At 38.4% G+C, this 16,006-nt stretch overlaps 1 protein-coding gene across 2 annotated transcripts in view; it reads right to left on the bottom strand.

The window, feature by feature from the left end:
• The window catches only part of GRM8 (glutamate metabotropic receptor 8), a 599,685-nt gene that overhangs the window by 449,766 nt on the left and 133,913 nt on the right, over positions 1 to 16,006 (bottom strand). For both annotated transcript variants that reach the window (XM_090042156.1, XM_090042157.1), the window contains exon 3: positions 15,778 to 15,994. In XM_090042156.1, the coding sequence (XP_089898282.1) occupies positions 15,778 to 15,994 (217 nt within the window). The remainder of the gene's footprint in view (positions 1 to 15,777; positions 15,995 to 16,006) is intronic.

Here is a 16,006-nt window from a genome sequence, read left to right as displayed (position 1 = left end):
CTGCTCCCTGTGGAGCTGTGACCCAAACTACCTGCAGCCCAGACCTAGTGGGTAGGCCTGGCTTTTCCCTTTCATTTTTTAATGGTCCTTTGCTCTAGCCAAGCTGTGTAGTTGGGCCAGCTGTAGCCAGTAATCCACCTGGATCCCTGTTGAGTTTGTCCAGCAGTTTCTGTTTCAGCAGGCCATATAATCCAGCCCAGAAGTTTTGGGTTGCGTGTATGCTGGCTAGAGCCACAGTCACCGCCACACAGCCTCTCCATGGGATCAAAGACTGACACTCTACCACTAGAGAGGGAGGGATGGAAGTGAGGTTGAGCCAGGGCTTGGGAAGTCAGAGGACTGCAACCAAGAAGGGGCGTATGGCATCAAGGGGAAGCCCAGGAGGGGGCCAGGAGTTATATCAGGGTGGCCTATGGATCAGTCCTGGTAAGACCTGAAAACATATCCTACAGGGGCCCGTTAGCTTGGTGGAGCTGCCTGTGATGGGGCAGCTTCCATGAAGTACCATGCATGGGCCATCCCAGGGAAAGGCTAGCATAGGGTGCCCGACATCCTCAGCTCCTACTGTTTTGTGGTTTACTCCATGGAGGGGGAAAGCTAAGGGACCACACCCTAGCACAAAAGGAAGGGGGAAGTAGAGGGACCATGTGGATCCAGAGGCCTAGAGAGGGACCAGGAAAGAGTGGTACCAGAAGGGCCCAGAGTCCCAGGAAGGGCCTGAAAGAGAAGAACACCAGAAGGGTCCAGAGGCCAGAGAGTGGGCTCAAAAGGGTCCAGAAACCAGAAAGCATCCAAGAGAAAATGAGGCCAAGGGTCTGAGGACCCAGAGAAGGGATCAGTGAGACACTAAGGGGTTGGCAAGCCCCGGGTGGGACCAAGTGAAAGACCTAGGGGTCTAGCAGCCCAGAGAAAGGGTTGAGTGAGAGACTGAGGGATCTGAGGGCCTGGTGAGGCCTGAGGGAAATACCAAGGGGCCTGGCGGCCCAAGGATGGGTTAAGTGAGAGGCTGGGGCATCTGAGGGGCCAGAGAAGGGCCACATGAGAGACCAAGGGGTCTGGCAACCCAGAGAGGGGTTCATTATGAGACAAAGGGGTCTGGCAGCTCAGGGGGGGCTGAGTGGGAGACCGCGGGGTCCGAGGGCCCAGAGTGGAGCTGTGTGTGTAATGAGAGACCATCACTGAGGATGACATCTGCGACATTTGGGGTGTGGTATAGTCGCAGAATGGAGCCACACAATTAGCCTGTAAGGTTTGGTTCACATGGTCATTCAGTTAAGGCCAAGGCAGTCTCCCGCATTTTACATCAAGACTTGGTGGGCAAGAAGGGCAGACTGACTGCCCATAGAACAGGGTACAGGAAAATGTTTGGCCTCCAGGTGTGCTATATGGCCAACCCTGGAGATGGTACCCTGTGACACAGTCAGCATTCACATAGAAGGCAGATGTGGAAAAAGGTGCCCACCTCACACAAATTCAGTTACAACACAGAATTTAGCACATACTAAGAGACAGAGAACAAGGAGCAGGAAGAAACAGTGAATTTTCAACATTGGAAAAGGTTAATAGTGATGTGCCCCAAGGAACGCCAATCAGAGTGAGATTGTTCAATATATTTATTAGCACTCTAGAAAATGCCATGAGCACTCCACTAGCAAAATTTGCAGACGGCAAAAAATTTACCATATTCAAGAGTTCAAAAGAGCAGGAAATGGCAAAATGTGCTCACAAAGCTTGGCAAATGGGCACATGATGGCAGAGGAAATTCACTGTTGACAAATGCAACCTAGTATACATTGGCAGAAATAACTGGAATTATTCATAAAGATTGCTGAGTCCTAAATTCTCTGTAGCTGTTCATTAAAATTCTTGAATGTCATTGTAGATTGAAATCATTTGCTCATTCCTCAGCAGCCATCAAAAAGCTAAGAAAGTGTTATAAAGTATAAGGGATGGGACATAAAACAAAAATGAGATTATAACAGCATTATATAAATCAATGGTACAACCTAACTTTGAATTTGGTTCAATTCTGGTCACCTCATCTCAAATGATGTGTGATGAACTATAAGGGGTTGAATGGCTGATGAATAAAATGCAAGTGCTAAAGAAGCTGTTTGAGTAGAGCCTTGAAAGGATAAGACAGTTTATTTTAGAGTGGACAGAGACACACAAGAATGTCGTAAAGAAACTAAGTTTGGTGCTCTGTGCAATGACTCTCCAGTCATTAACCCTCTCTAGTCATACAAACGAAAGAGCACTTGCAATGAATATGATTAAAACTGATAGAATTAAGTAAAATAGTAATTTCAGGGAATAAGTAAACCAGCCACCAACACTCGAAATTAGAAAAAGACATGTCCAATGGGCAGGTTGTTCTGTAACTGTTAAATACTTTAATTCTTATAGCTCCCTCTTTCATGTAGTTGCGTTAGAGACAAGAACCTAATCTAGATATGCTACAGTTCATACTGAATTGAAATGTTTGTAAAATGTTCCCTCATTCAATATATGAATATAAATATTGAATGCTAAAATACAACTCCTATGAGTATGCACCAGAGTAAGTACTTGTAAGTACTTCTCTAATGACTAAGTACTAGAACAACTGCCTTAATCATGAGGCCTCGGCTTGATTATAATGGATAAAAGGCAAGTATTTTCTTAATTTGACCATGGCATTGGCTAGAAAGACAAATTCCTTCCTTGCTCTAGGGTTGTTGGTTCTAGCTGTGTTGGTCTAAGGACGTAGGCAGACAAGGTTCTTTGGGTAGATGTGATAACTTTTATTAGACCAATTAAATGATTGAAAAGATTGTTCTTTGCAAGGTTTCAGACACTAACACCCTTCTTCAGGCATAGGGAGAGTCTGGTGTTGTTTTGTTTGCTCTCCTGGGTAGAATAGATACCAATATACAAAATACAGGTCTCTGAAAATGCAAGTGCGTGACAATGAGGATCAGAGGGAATGGGAGACAATAGGTGTGAGACAGGTAAGTGGGGGAAAGCGGGGTATGTTGACCTGGTGATAGACTGTGGCTGGTCAAATACAGACAGGTTACCTAGAGTTATCAGATGTTACGCAGGTTATAATGTGCCATAAATCCAATGTCTATATTTAGTCCATGATTTTTGTATACAGTAGATTTATGAAGTGAAGTTTGTAGGCTTATCTACTAAAGGTGTTTTGTAAATTCGTTTTGAGGATTAGGACAGAGACTGGAGAGAGAGAGATGTTGTCTTGTGAGAAGTGTGCACCCATAAGTAATTGGGTATTTTTGTCTTTGATAGATTTTCAGTACGTGTTCATCCTGTTATGCAGTTGTTGTTTGTTTTCTTCTACATCAGGGCATTTAGCACACTGGCTGAGATGTATAACGTTTCTGGAGGTGCAGGTGTAAGATCCAGTAATGGTGATAGTTCTGTTGTGGGGTGTAGTTATTGTGGTAGTGGTAGAGATGTGTTGGCAGGTTTTACATGTTATGTCCCGGCATGGTCTGGATCCATTCAGTGTATTTTGGGCCATAGGAAGTTTGCTTCTGGTGATATGGCTGGCAAGATTTGGTGCTTGTTTAAAGGCTGGGATGGGCGGTTCTGGAAGATCTTTTTAAGAATTGGGTCTTCTTCTAGTATGGGTTGCAACTGTTTGTGGATTTTCTGTATCGGTCTCAGGGAAGGATGGTATGTCATAACTAATGATGTGCGACTCATGGGGATTTTCTTTTTGTACTCTAGCAATTCTTCACATGGTATCTAGGTGGCTCTTTCTATCCTCTGGAGAAGTGTCCTTGTTGGGTGAAAGCCCTTTTGATATTTGCAAGGTGATGATTATGAGTATTCTTCTCAGTGCAAATTTGGTGTTATCAGTGGGCTTGCCTGTATATTACAGCTTTCTTGGTGTGTTTTGGGTGATTGCTGATTCTGTGAAGATATGTATGTTGGTCCATGGGTTTCTTTTATATGCTGGTTTGTATTTTACTGTTCTGGATATTGATCATAGTGTCTAAAGAGGAAATGTTGGTACTGGAGTATTCTAGAGAGAGTCTGATGGAGGGGTGAAGGTTATTGAATTTATGATGGAACCTAATCAGAGACTTCAGATTTTTGGTCCAAATGATGAAGATGTCATCTATATATCTTAGTATAGCATGGGATTGATGGTGCAGTTCTTGAGTAATTCTACTTCCAGGTAACCTATCTGCATTTTATAAGCTACATTCTATCACAAAGTCAACAATTCCCATTCCCCCCCACCCAACCTATTTGTCTCACACCTACCGTCTCCCATTCCCTCCAATCCCCACTGCCATGTGAAAATGCATGTTCACAGACCTGCATTTTACATATTGGGTTCTGTTCTACCCAGGAGAGCACACAAAACACCACCAGACTATCCCTATGCCTGAAGAAGGATGTGTGTGCCCAAAAGCTTGCAAAGAACAATCTTTCCAACTTTTTAGTTGATCTAATAAAAGATATCACACCTTTCCTTGCTTTGTACTTAAATCTACACTGGCACATTGGCTTTCTTAAAAACAATAAACCTGAATACATTTATCTACAGGTGAGTCTTTTTAGTAGATCAACCTACTAACCCTAAACTAGTAGAATCTGGATGAAATTGTAATTTAAATATTCTGAATTTTTAGAAGTGAAAAAGAGGCGTGAGTGCAGACAAAACCAGCATCCTTTTGGTCCTTTCTTCTGTCAATGCTCTGTGAATGTACTTAAAAACACTGAAATAATTAAAGACCTTCATGCTATGAAGACTTAAAATATTAGAGGCTATACTGAAAGGGTTCATTCGCACTGATTCACAGTGGCTTGTATCCCCAATTTAAGTTGTACACTTTCAGTGAATATTCACACTTCCCCAATACAAAAGATCCCACACTAAACATTGCTGGAAACCACAAATACTGCAGAATGGTAGTACCAGAGGTGATTTTTAAGAAGAACCAATAGTCAGTACTTTGTAAAGGAAAAATCCCATTTGGAATGTACACATTTGTGTAGTTTTGGGGACAAGTTATCAATGGACTCTGTCTAAATTAACTTTAACCACTGTGGAAACCACATCAGCATATTTGACATCTTGCATCCCCAGCACCAAGACCATTATAGAATAATGGAAAGAAACCACAGCCAGTCTTAGTGTGCAACTATTGTATGTCTTCAGTACTTCACCTCAGATCATTCCTTCTCTGAGCAACTGCATTTATGGTGAAAGTATCTACTCAGGCAAAAACTGCAAATAACCCATGAGTGCTATCAGATATGCAATTTTTTTTGTTGTTGTTTTTTTTTTTAATGAAATTTGTCTATATTCATAGAGGAATGTATGTAGTTTTAGGCATTTATAAAATATTTGGGATAAAGCTGGTGTTTTCATTTTACATGTATACTGTGCCTAGTGCAAAGAGTTCTCAACTCTCAGGTGAACTCTTAGGTACAATAATAATAAATTATATCAACAACAACATTAAAGGAATTTTATTTTCCTCATGACTAAGAGTAGCCATTACATCAAATACCTTTGTGTTTACACTAACTTTTTATAAGCATAGCTTTTAAGGATGGAAGGGATCATCATGATCATATAGTCTGACTTCAAACATAATAAGGACTACGGAGTTTAGTCAGCGATTCTCCTGATCTAAACCATCCCAGATCTAGATCAACATTTTGTACTCAAAATAAAGCATACTACATCCAGGGTATTTATACATCTGGCATTAATGCACAGACATAAACCGGGGAACTTGTTGATTCACAGTTTATTGTTCCCAGGAAGCTCCCAAGTGCACAGTTTACACATGCGCCCGAACCACAGCATATTGAGCCGCGTCAGAGCAGCTTCAGCTGTCAGGAGACCCAGGGGGTTAGCCTGCCAGCCCAGGGCTGCTCTGACCACACTCAGTGTGCTGCAGAGGAGCTGGCTGGACCACAAGAGTGCTTCAGTAGAGCGCTAGCCAGCAAGCAGCCCCAACACTGAAGCAGCTTTGTGCCCCAGCCAGCTAACTCAATGTCAAAACATGTGCTGCTCCAGAATAAAAAACTCAGCAGCAAGGTAGTATATATAATTTACAAGTTCTACCCTGCTGAGGAGTTTATTAATAGGGGTACATGTGTAGATGCTGAGGGCACCTATACACAAGAGCAGAGGCTACTCCAACATGCTGGAATTCCAGTGCATCGAGTCAAGTCTGCAGGGGCAATTGCCACGTTCCAACAGCCTCCTGCATCTCATGTATCAGCGTCCCAACACTTAAAAATGGAAGTGAGGACACATGAACTACGGCTCATCAAATAAGTGCCCCACCACCATTTTTAGGTGCAGGGATGCTGAGACAGGTAACATGGCAGAGCTTTAATTAGAGCAGCTCTTAGATCTGATCTAATTAAAGTGCCATGTCGCCCACCCCCAGAGCATGTATAACGGTGCCCTGCAATGTTTATTGCACAGTTAATTATTCAACTGTGTAGTAAATGTCTCATGTAGATGCATTCACAGAGAATGAATCTAGACTCCAAGTGATGATCAGAAATACATCATATCCTTTAGTAAAAGTTGCTCCAATGGTTAATTACCTTTAATATTAAAAATGTACATCTTATTTCTTGTTGTAATCGATTTTATGTTTGAGCCAATGATTTCAGTTTCTACCCTGATTCTTGTAATACTAAACCTTTGCTACATTAAAGTCTGTGCATTTGGAAAACCATATAATGAGCACACAGATATTCAGTATTAAATACCACTTACTGTATTTCAACAAAACCACACTTTTGATCTAATAGCACTGCTTCCTTAAAATTAGCATTAATGCATGTTTAATTTAATTCCTATCTTTAAATTTAAAAATCATGAACTAGGTAACATGGATAAGTTATAATGCTGTACCAACAAAATATTGCATTTAAAGTACTCCTAAAATAAATGTTTGCTTTTCTGAGCACTCGTCTCCATATTTGAATTTGCATTAGTTATTCCCATGGTATTGCCTGGTGTTCAAGTGAATTGAAAAACTGTTGACTCCATTCTGCAAATCTTATATACTTAACTTATTCACAAGAGTCATGACAGCAACTGGCCTACTTACATGAGAAAAATTTTAAAAATGGCCAAGTGGTTGCAGTAATGGGAATCTATACATTATAGTAATCACTTAGTATTTGTTGCAGTGTTTTCTATGGCCACAACCAAGTTAAGCTTCACTATGTTACAATATACAAACATAAAAACACCTTGCCCCACTAAGCTTATTTGGCATATAAGTTCTGCTTACTACTTGAAAAGTGTTCAAAGCAATTTGTAATATATGAAATTGGGTCCCAACCCAATGCAGGACAGAAAAGATTGGCTATCCCTATTGTCTACTGATTGCTTGGCCAATGCAAAAAGAATTGGTGATCTCAGTTTTAAGCACTGTCTGAATATTAAATATGCATGAACACTAAGTGCGTGATTCAGGGAAGCACTTAGGCATGTGCTTCAGTTGAACCATGTTCAGGAAAATGCCTAAATGTGTGCTTAACTGCAAGTCCATGTTAAAGGCCCATTGTATGTGCTTTGCTGAACAGAGATATTTTCAGAAATTAAGGTTAACTTTGTTTTCTCTCCCCAGGTATAAACAGGAATAAGTCACAGTGGTGGATAAATAGGAATGAGGGAGCTTGCACAGCTGATACCTTTTTGGTACACATTTTGTGGAGAGAGACAAATTAAGTCTCTTAGAGTCTTAAGTCTCTATTCAGGCAGCTTTCATGAACACTCAATTCAATTCCAAATTATTAATGTAAATACAGTTTTCAAATATACAAGGATGCAATATTTTCTTTGGGTTGACAACCCAGAAGCAACATTATTATCAGTAAACTTCTAAAGCAGCATCCTTAGATCTCACTTATTATTGGTGAGCCATTTATCTTCTCCTGTATTTTCTTTTTAAAATGATATTATTGCATAATTAGAAATATATTAAGTTGGCTGGAAAGAATAAGAAGTTTAAAATGAATATAACTTTCAAGACTGAGAATATGTGCATGTCTGAAAATACGTCTGCAGAAGAGAAGACCAAGACAGGATTTGATAGCAGCCTTTAACTACCTGAAGAGTGGTTCCAAAGAGCATGGAACTAAACTGTTCTCAGTGGTGACAGATAACAGAACAAGAAGCAATGGTCTCAAGTTGCAGCAAGGGAGGTTTAGGTTGGATATTAGATAAAACTTTCTCACTAGGAAGGTGGTGAAGCACTGGGACAGATTACCTAGAGAGCTGGTGAAATCTCCATCCTCAGAGGTTTTTAAGGTCCAGCTTGATAAAGCCCTGGCTGGAATGATCTAGCTGGGGGTGGTCCTGCTTTGAGCAGGGGGTTGGACTAAATGACCTCCAAACCTATTTTTCTATGATTCTGTGTCCTTGGATTAAATATTCAAGGATACGTCCTTTTTGTGTCCCATTTTTATGAGGTCTGGGATTGGTTACATTGCCTTCACCACTAATATTACATTTTTCTCTTTTAAGGAGGTATAAAACCAAACTTGAACAAAGTCCTGTCCACTCACAGCTTGCATTATAGATATCAGGGACTGTACATACAAAAGAACTTCTAGACAGGCTCTTCTTATGTTGCATTTTTCCAAATCCAAACTCTCTATATGGTCCAAAAAGACAGTTTATGTATATAAAATATGAAATATAATACTGGAATGGACTAATAAGGAGAGAAAAAAGGCACCCAAACCAGGAACTGGTAGCAAATGGGTACGTAAATTTGCATTAGTCAGCCTCTACTATCTGGTCATAAACAGTGCTGATAAAAACTCAGTTCAGTTGAATACAAAATGCCCTTGTGTATGGTTTTATAAAGAAGTCGTATGACCCACTAACAATACAATTATTATCAGAAGAAAATTTAAACATAATTGAAACTGCTGATCACCATATTGATTAGCACATACAAAAGTAAGAAATAAAAATGGCCCTGTATTTTAAGGCTAAAAAACAAAATGGTGTTTTATCAGACTCCAACAATTGGTAAAAAATAAAAAATATTAAAATATCTTAGGATCATTTTAAAGCACCTGTTATACTAGCACACCCACACAGTCTGATTCCGCAATTTTTCAAACACGTCTTTAAAGCTCTTGTAGCCAGTTGTATAGCGTTAATAAAACTTACATTTTGAAGCATGACATAAGTGTTATCAATAGAGCTCAATCACATAAATATAAAAGTAAAAAACTTACACTTAAATTAAAAGGTTTCCCCTTTGTAACAGTGTTGGAGTATTATTAGCTGTGAAAAATAATTTAATTGTGTACCATTTTCTAAAGTGAGGAACATCTCTGAGAATAAAGGTTACATTCCACATATTGCATTCTTTCTGTCCTCAAACTGAAGGACTTTTGTTTTCTGGATTTCTTTTATCTCATTATAAATAGAAATTCAAGTAAGCCACTTACCTACAAGATTGCTACCACTATCTTGTAAAAACATTAAATACTTGATATTGATGGTATATCAAGGTAACTGCAGGAAATGAGCATTCATTCAAATAGAAATCAATCTTTTCTTACTACTGCAATGGTTTCTAAGGGCACCAAGCACCTTTGGCATGGAAAGAAAGGGCTAAGTTCTCTGTCCTGTTATTTGAATATAAAATAGTTTCACAGATAAGACAGCAAGTAGTTTTACAAGCTTCTTGTACCAATTAAAAAGCAAAATAAAAAATATTTTCATTCAGCTTCGGCTTTTTGTTTTTGCTCTTCAGAGCCGAGTAAGTCTGAGAGATATTAAAGGCAGAAGGTAATGCAGTGCTTTGGGGAAATGTACAATGGAATGATTCACAGCATATCCACAGCTATGTACAAGCATTTGCAAAAACACATGGATAATCCAACAGTTTCCCCTTTTGTAATCCATTCAGTATTGTTAGCTCACCTATATCAAACCATCTTTGAAATAACGTGCACAGAAACTAACATATAATGAAAATCTAGTAAGTATTGTTGCAGACATTCATGAAATATGTAGTTATCATGGCACCATTTTTCATCATAAAACAGGACACCATACAATTTGATCACAGTAGTACCTCTCAGAAGAAAGTTATTAACCACACTCTATCAAGATGCAGGAAAGAAAGAAATCCCATGAAAAAATGTACAGAATTCCTATTAAAACTATGCACATGGTCCTCAGCAGAGTTAAGTCAACATGCCTCCACTGATGTCAATGCCAAATTACCGCAGCTGTAGTTCTGACCCTACGTTGTCTTTCCCTAGCAGGGTATGCTATTTTGCGCTCATGAGTAAAAACAGACAGACTGTGTTGAATGTTTTCATCTTTCCCCAATAATCAACTACACTTTTCTGATTTTATCATTTTTATCCTCTCCATTAATAGTGTCACACCTGGTGTTGTGGTTCAGTAGGAGATTCCTTCTTTGCCTCAAAAAAGACCTCAGTTCAGTTCCTGGGTGTGCATATAACTACTTCCATTGAGACACTAATGTTTAGACTCTGACCTTTGGATTCTGTCTCAATGGTCTTTGGAGGGGATGAAAAGTCTAAGCAGCCTCTACTCCTCCATATTCCTACCTAGCGAATGCATCAAAAGTCCCGGTGACCTCTCATGCAATACCTTGATCCAGAAGGATGGATCCTATTAATAGTGTGCCATAAGAGACAACCATTTTCCAGTAGGGCTCATGTTGTTGTTTTGTCAGTTACCGGTGATGATAGAATCTGTCCCCCAATACTGTTAAGGAATGTAATTAGTTTTGAAATAAAAATAATGCACTAAGCTAAGCAAGTAGCCTGACCCAAAAGAGATTACTTCTAATCAATCAAACCAAACACTGCCAAATCCTGAAAAAGGAAAAGTTCCCACACTTCTATTCCTGGTGGTAATTCCACTGTGATGCTATGATGAAACGAAGCAGTAAAAATAAGCTGATTAGAAATTTACTAAACAGCCTCCGGGCATAAAGAATGAATGGTAAGCAAAGACAGGAAATTTACTGTACTTGACCATTTCAATAAGGGTTTTTTATGTTTCTTTTTTAAGTTCCTTTGAACATGCCAAGGATTTCTTGAACATTGTAATTTTATATTAAATGGTATATTATGGTACAATGGTATATTATTCTATAACATTCTTGTGGCAAATATACCGACATAAAACACCATACCCAATCACCTACAAACTTTCTAATAGGAACTAGAAGACTATAAATCTACCATGGTGTCCTCTACACAGAGTCAGAATTCCTACCATTTCTTTTTTCCATTACATTTTTTGCATTGTAAAATATTTAATTTTCAACTATGTTCTGTACTAGACATGATCTTTGTCGTTAAAATGAGAGGAGAGTTGAATACCTAACACATTCCATGGCATAGTAATATGGTACGACTTTGATCTTTTCAGTGTTCTACATTTCATTAGAGAACCAATTTCTTCTGGAGTTGGTGAGCAAGGAGCTGAAACCAAATAGATGGCCAATCAAACTGTAAATTATTGAAAGAGTCCAATGAGTGAGAAGCATTCATTTTTATAATCCAACAGATAAGCAAGGCTCTGAAATTATTTTCTATTTTAAAAGGATAATAAAAAACAATTCACCAGAAACAACAATGCATTCTGTTCTTATTCTGCCACTTACTGCCAGATTTAGGAAAACTTTTTCTAATTTATTGTTTGAAAACTGTGATCTCACATATCCTCTTAGTTGGTAATTTTTTTCAGTGAGGAAAGCAAGCATTTGTCTCACTTTGTTTCCACAAATGAATTATTTTCCACTACAATGCTGTTATCTTATTACTATTAAACTTGTCCTTACTTCCAATTTGCCCATTGTTGGTATTTACTTATCTTAAATTACACTGTAAATTATTGCAGGCAGGATTTGTTTTAGCCTATGCAGTTTTATGTCAACTAGCACAAGAGGTCCTGTTCCTGATAATCATCACCATTGCTATGGTGATAATGTGATAAGTAACAAGAAAGCCACCCATGAGATTGGGTGATTTTTTTATATGCCCAGATAATGGGTTCTACTGATTATATGGTAATTAAATCTTTAATTTAACAAAACAAAGTTTCTAGCCCTAATGAGGTGAAAGTAAAAACACAAATACCAAGACAACAAAATGTGTTCTTTTTAAAATCTCTTCCTTTTAGGCCAGTACCATGTTTCTTGAGACCCCAACTCAGTGCTTAGGGTTCACAATATTGTAAATTTCCTGACAGATATCAGTACTATACTAGATTGATCTAATCTTGAAATGTCAGTTTGATCATGACATCATTAATACAGCCTAATACCATTTGCATTAATAGGACCACACAACTGTTAGTGTTGGACTGATCCACCTTATTCTCATATTTGTGAAACAGGGCATGAATTAGATTGGGTAACTATTTTAATCATCTACTTTCAGAGGTTAATAGTACCAGCTGGGTTGCAGATGGTTCCAAGTAAAAATGATTTTTCAGCCAATAGACTCCAAATAAGAATCCTGGCTAGACACTAAAACTTAACAGAAGGACCCCTGGCCTTCACCTTTCCGTGGATCACATTCACAGATTTTTTCAAGTATACAGATGGCCTTCAACATATGGAAGCGTGATGAAAATATGAACCACAGAACCAGTTATACAAATAGAGCTGGCTGAAAGTTAATGGAATTTATGCCACATAGGAAATTGAGAGTTCATAATTTTGCTCATTCCAAATCAAGACCAAAAATTGAAAGCTTAAATTTTTTATGAAATAAAATATTTTCTTTTGTACTTATCTAAAAGTTTTTTCATGTCAAAATTTTTTTTCAAATTTCTTATTTTGAAATTTATATGAATAAACATTTAATAATTAGTTTTAAATGTTTATAATCTATTACATTAAAAATACAACAATTTAAAACAAATACAATAAACAAAATATTTCAGTATTATTGGATTTTTTTTATTTCTCCTCAAATATGTCAACAAAATCAATAAGGTATTGTAATACAATTTGATGTAATCAAATCAGCATTATTCTAAACTCAATAGACTGTGACATATTTTTTTCCAATTCTTATTCTACATTCTGAATATGTAAGATAGCCAAGAGTGTTTTTCCCTCCTCCACCAGCGCATCCCTGAAGTTTTGATCACAATCTTTAAATGTATCAAATAGTAAATAGCCCAGTAAATATGGATTAGCTTCACTTGATTTTAGAAAAAAGTGTTGTATCTATTTTGAAGGCAAAATCTTGGACTAAGATAGATTTGTATTCCTAGTGAAGGTAGAGCTACATCTTGAATGGAAAAATGTAAAGTCATCTCTTCTATATTAATATTCCCTGTTTTTTGCATACTGAAGTTCCTGAACCATTTGGGGAATTGCAACCTCCATTGTGTGAAGAGGGCTGGAAAGGATCTCATAAAATCAGCTAGTCCAGCCCCCTGCTTAGGGCAGAATCATCCAGGACTAAACCATCCCAAACAAGTGTCTAACATGTTCTTGAAAACTTCCAAGAACAGAGATTCCAAAATTTCTTGACCACCCTCATAATCAGAAAGTTTCTCCTAATCTCCAAATCCAAATTACCCCTGCTGTAGCTTGAGGCCCTTACTCCTAGTATTGTTTCCTACAACCATAGAGAAAAAGTACATCTCCATCTTCTCTGTAATCAAAATGGTATTTGAAGGTTATCAAACCCCCACCTTAGCCTTCTCTTCTGCAGAATAAATAGCCCTAGCTAGTTCAGCCTTTCCTCATAAGTCTTGCCTTATAGGCCCCTATTCATTTTTGTTACTTTGTGGTGGGATCCTTCAAACTGTCCACATGCTTCTTGATGTTGGGGGCCCAACACAGGACACATACTCCAGCATAGGACACATACTCCAGATGAGGCCTCACCATTGCTGAATAGAGTAGAAGAATCACTGGCCTTGATTTGCCAGTGACATTCCTGTTAATGCAACCCAGCATGCTGTTAGCTTTTTATGCAACAAGAGTACACTGTGGGCTCATACTCAGCTTATGGTGCCACTGTAACTTCCCAGTCCTTCTCTCCAGTACTGCAGCCTACCTAGTCGTTTCCCAGTCTATACTGATGTATGCAATTACTCTGTCCCAAAATGCAGGACTTTGCACTTGTCCTTGTTGAATCTCATCTGATTGATTGCAGACCATTTCTCCAGCTTAGTCAGGTCATTCTGGTTCCTAACCCTACTCTCTGAAGTATCTGCAAATCCACCCAACTTCGTGTCATCTGCAAATTTGCTAACAGTGTGTTTGATCCCATCATCCAAATCATTAATGGTATAATCATTAGTGGGATTGGGATAATATTCCTATAGGCTCTGGAAGACATGAAAAGTTATGCTTGAGTTATTTTCTATTATTCTGTCTGAAAAAATTCACAAGGCAGTATTAGGTGATAAATCATCAGCCATGAGGGCTCTTCCATGTAAAAGTCCTCCTCCATTTTCAGCTGCACGTGGAAGCCTATTTTGCAGCAGTGGCAAATCATGCTTTTCCTATTTGTTAGTGCTTAGTGTGCTGTTTGCAGTATTTTCTTTTGCATTCCTGGCAGTCATCCATATCCTAGTCACCTCCAGATCAGATAATTGTAATCCCCCCTACTTCAGCTGCCATATAAAGACCACATGGAAACTTCAGAAATTACTGAAAGGAAGCAACTTATCTATTGGCAGGTCTCACATGGAACATTAAACATGTTGCATAAATGCATGGGATCCATGGGACCCTACATTCAATTAAAGTGGCTGTGTTTTTAAGACATTCTACATATCTGAGTGATATTTCCCTTTATCCCTTATCTAACTGTTTGAGACCAGATGACGGTCTCCAGACCATGGTGCAAATCCAATAAATAAAAAGTCCAAGCTTTTTATGGGGAAGGCTTGTGGGATTGTTTGAGGAATTTGTAAATTAAAGGTTACTTTATTTGTGCTAGTTCACTTTGGTTCAGTTGCTGAAAGATCAATTCATCCCTCCTTCAAATCACCTATGGCTCTCTTCCTTCATTCCTTGGAGTCTAAAATCTATTGTTCCTAAAAAATTGCCAGTTTTTCAGGCCAGAAATAACTACTGGACTGTGAGGAAAGATCCAGCAGATTTTTCAGGCCAGAAATAACTACTGGACTGTGAGGAAAGGTCCACCTGACTTCTCATAATATTGCCTATATGTATATAGCACATTTCATCCTGAAATAAAAACCATTAGGATATGCCTTTGTGCTTGATAAGAATTTTTTTTTCTAACAGCTTGATTAAAAAGTCCATTAATTAGACTTGTCATGACTAGACTTTGGGGGTTATAGGATCACAATTGTCCAAAAAAATAACCCAATCAGGTCCCCTCTATATCTGGCCACAGTCAAATGCAATTTATTTTAAAAACCTGCTAATATAAGTTTTGGTCTTAAAGAATTATATTAAATGCCATTTATGAAGTCTGCATACCCTCTAATTTATTAGAGAGCTTCCCCTTTCCAAAGTGAGTAAAATCTTTTTTGCATTTTTTGCTTTTGTGAGGAATTCTCCTTCCTAAATTAGTACTGAAGTGTCACCTTGACAGACCCACAAACAGAAAAATCATTCATAATATAGTCTGTTTCTCTCAAGAGTAGACAGTCTAGGTCATGCATCTGCAGGATCTCCAATTATTCCACATAGACCCAAACAGTGTTTAGTGATGCTCAAACTTTAGTAACCTGTCTGCTATAAATATAAAATATGATAAATGTACACTTACCAATTTCTCTTGAGATCTGAGTAAATGCCTCTACACCACTCTCTCCATAGTTTCCTTCTGAAGCCAGGGTCAACACATAGTTCCATCCAAGTGCTGTCACGATATCAACCATGGCCTGGGCTTGATATGAGTCAGGTGGAACCACTCGGGAAAAAAAATCATACCTGGTGTTATCACTTAGTTCTGGAGCTGTGGATGCATAGCTGATTTGAGGTATCTGCAAACAAAA

The sequence above is a fragment of the Crocodylus siamensis genome, chromosome 4 (genome assembly GCF_052110815.1).
Source record: "Crocodylus siamensis isolate JL-2025a chromosome 4, ASM5211081v1, whole genome shotgun sequence".
In the NCBI taxonomy this organism is placed as follows: Eukaryota; Metazoa; Chordata; order Crocodylia; family Crocodylidae; genus Crocodylus; species Crocodylus siamensis.
The sequence above is the reverse complement of the archived record's forward strand: the minus strand, read 5'-3'. Positions and strand labels throughout refer to the sequence as shown.